The sequence below is a fragment of the Eurypyga helias genome, unplaced genomic scaffold (genome assembly GCF_000690775.1).
Source record: "Eurypyga helias isolate BGI_N326 unplaced genomic scaffold, ASM69077v1 scaffold17781, whole genome shotgun sequence".
Taxonomy (NCBI): domain Eukaryota; kingdom Metazoa; phylum Chordata; class Aves; order Eurypygiformes; family Eurypygidae; genus Eurypyga; species Eurypyga helias.
The window spans coordinates 2,937-3,655 of NW_010232924.1; the positions used below are offsets into that span (position 1 = coordinate 2,937).

General features: G+C 63.7%; 1 protein-coding gene across 1 annotated transcript in view; it reads left to right on the top strand.

Annotated features, from left to right (window-relative positions):
- Positions 1-719, top strand: part of RNF214 (ring finger protein 214) — a gene marked incomplete at its 5' end in the record, with an annotated part of 4,116 nt that overhangs the window by 2,624 nt on the left and 773 nt on the right. Inside the window, 2 exon segments of the mRNA XM_010161570.1 lie at positions 48-136; positions 549-643. Coding sequence (XP_010159872.1) covers positions 48-136; positions 549-643 — 184 coding nt within the window.

A 719-nucleotide genomic window follows, 5' to 3' on the forward strand; every position in this document is an offset into this window, starting at 1 on the left:
GCAAGGGAACAAAAACCTGCTCCTCACGCGGGGCCTCTCTCTGCTAGATCCTCTCCCTGGAGAGCCGGAAGGAGCTGCTGGTGTTGAAACTGGAAGAAGCAGAAAAAGAAGCAGAGCTGCACCTCACCTACCTCAAGTAAGTCCGCGTCGTCCCAGAAATGGTGGGCTGGCTCGCGCGCCCCCGTGTGCCGGTCTGCTCTGCTGACGTGGGAGGGTGGGCTGCAGCGGTTGAGGGTTTCCCGTGGTTTTCCCGTTAAAATAACGGGGTGCAGTGACATCACGGATTGGGTGTGCGGGGCGGTGCTTACCGCCCATCGCTGCTCATCTGCCGAAGGCGTGCCGTGCTCCAGAGCGCCGAGTGGTGTCCGTGTGTCCGCCCGCACGCGGGTGGCAGCAGGGACGGCTCCTCGCAGGCTTCCCGGCCTGGCTGAGTCCCGCTTCCCGCCTCGCCGGAGGAGGGAAGGCAGGAGGGCGCGGGATGCTGGTGCTCCCGCTGTGCTGCTGGTGAGAGCGCAGTCGCAAGAGGGAACGGTCAGTTGTGCTTGCAGGTCTGCGCCGCCCACGCTGGAGACCATGAGGCCGAAGCAGGAGTGGGAGATGAGGCTGAACAGGATACGGATGACCAAGGAAAGCGTCCGAGTAAGTTGCTCCCAGCCTAACAGCGAGCAGGTCGCTTGCTGAGCTTGGTTCCGGCCCTCTTTGGGAAGGGACCGTGACCC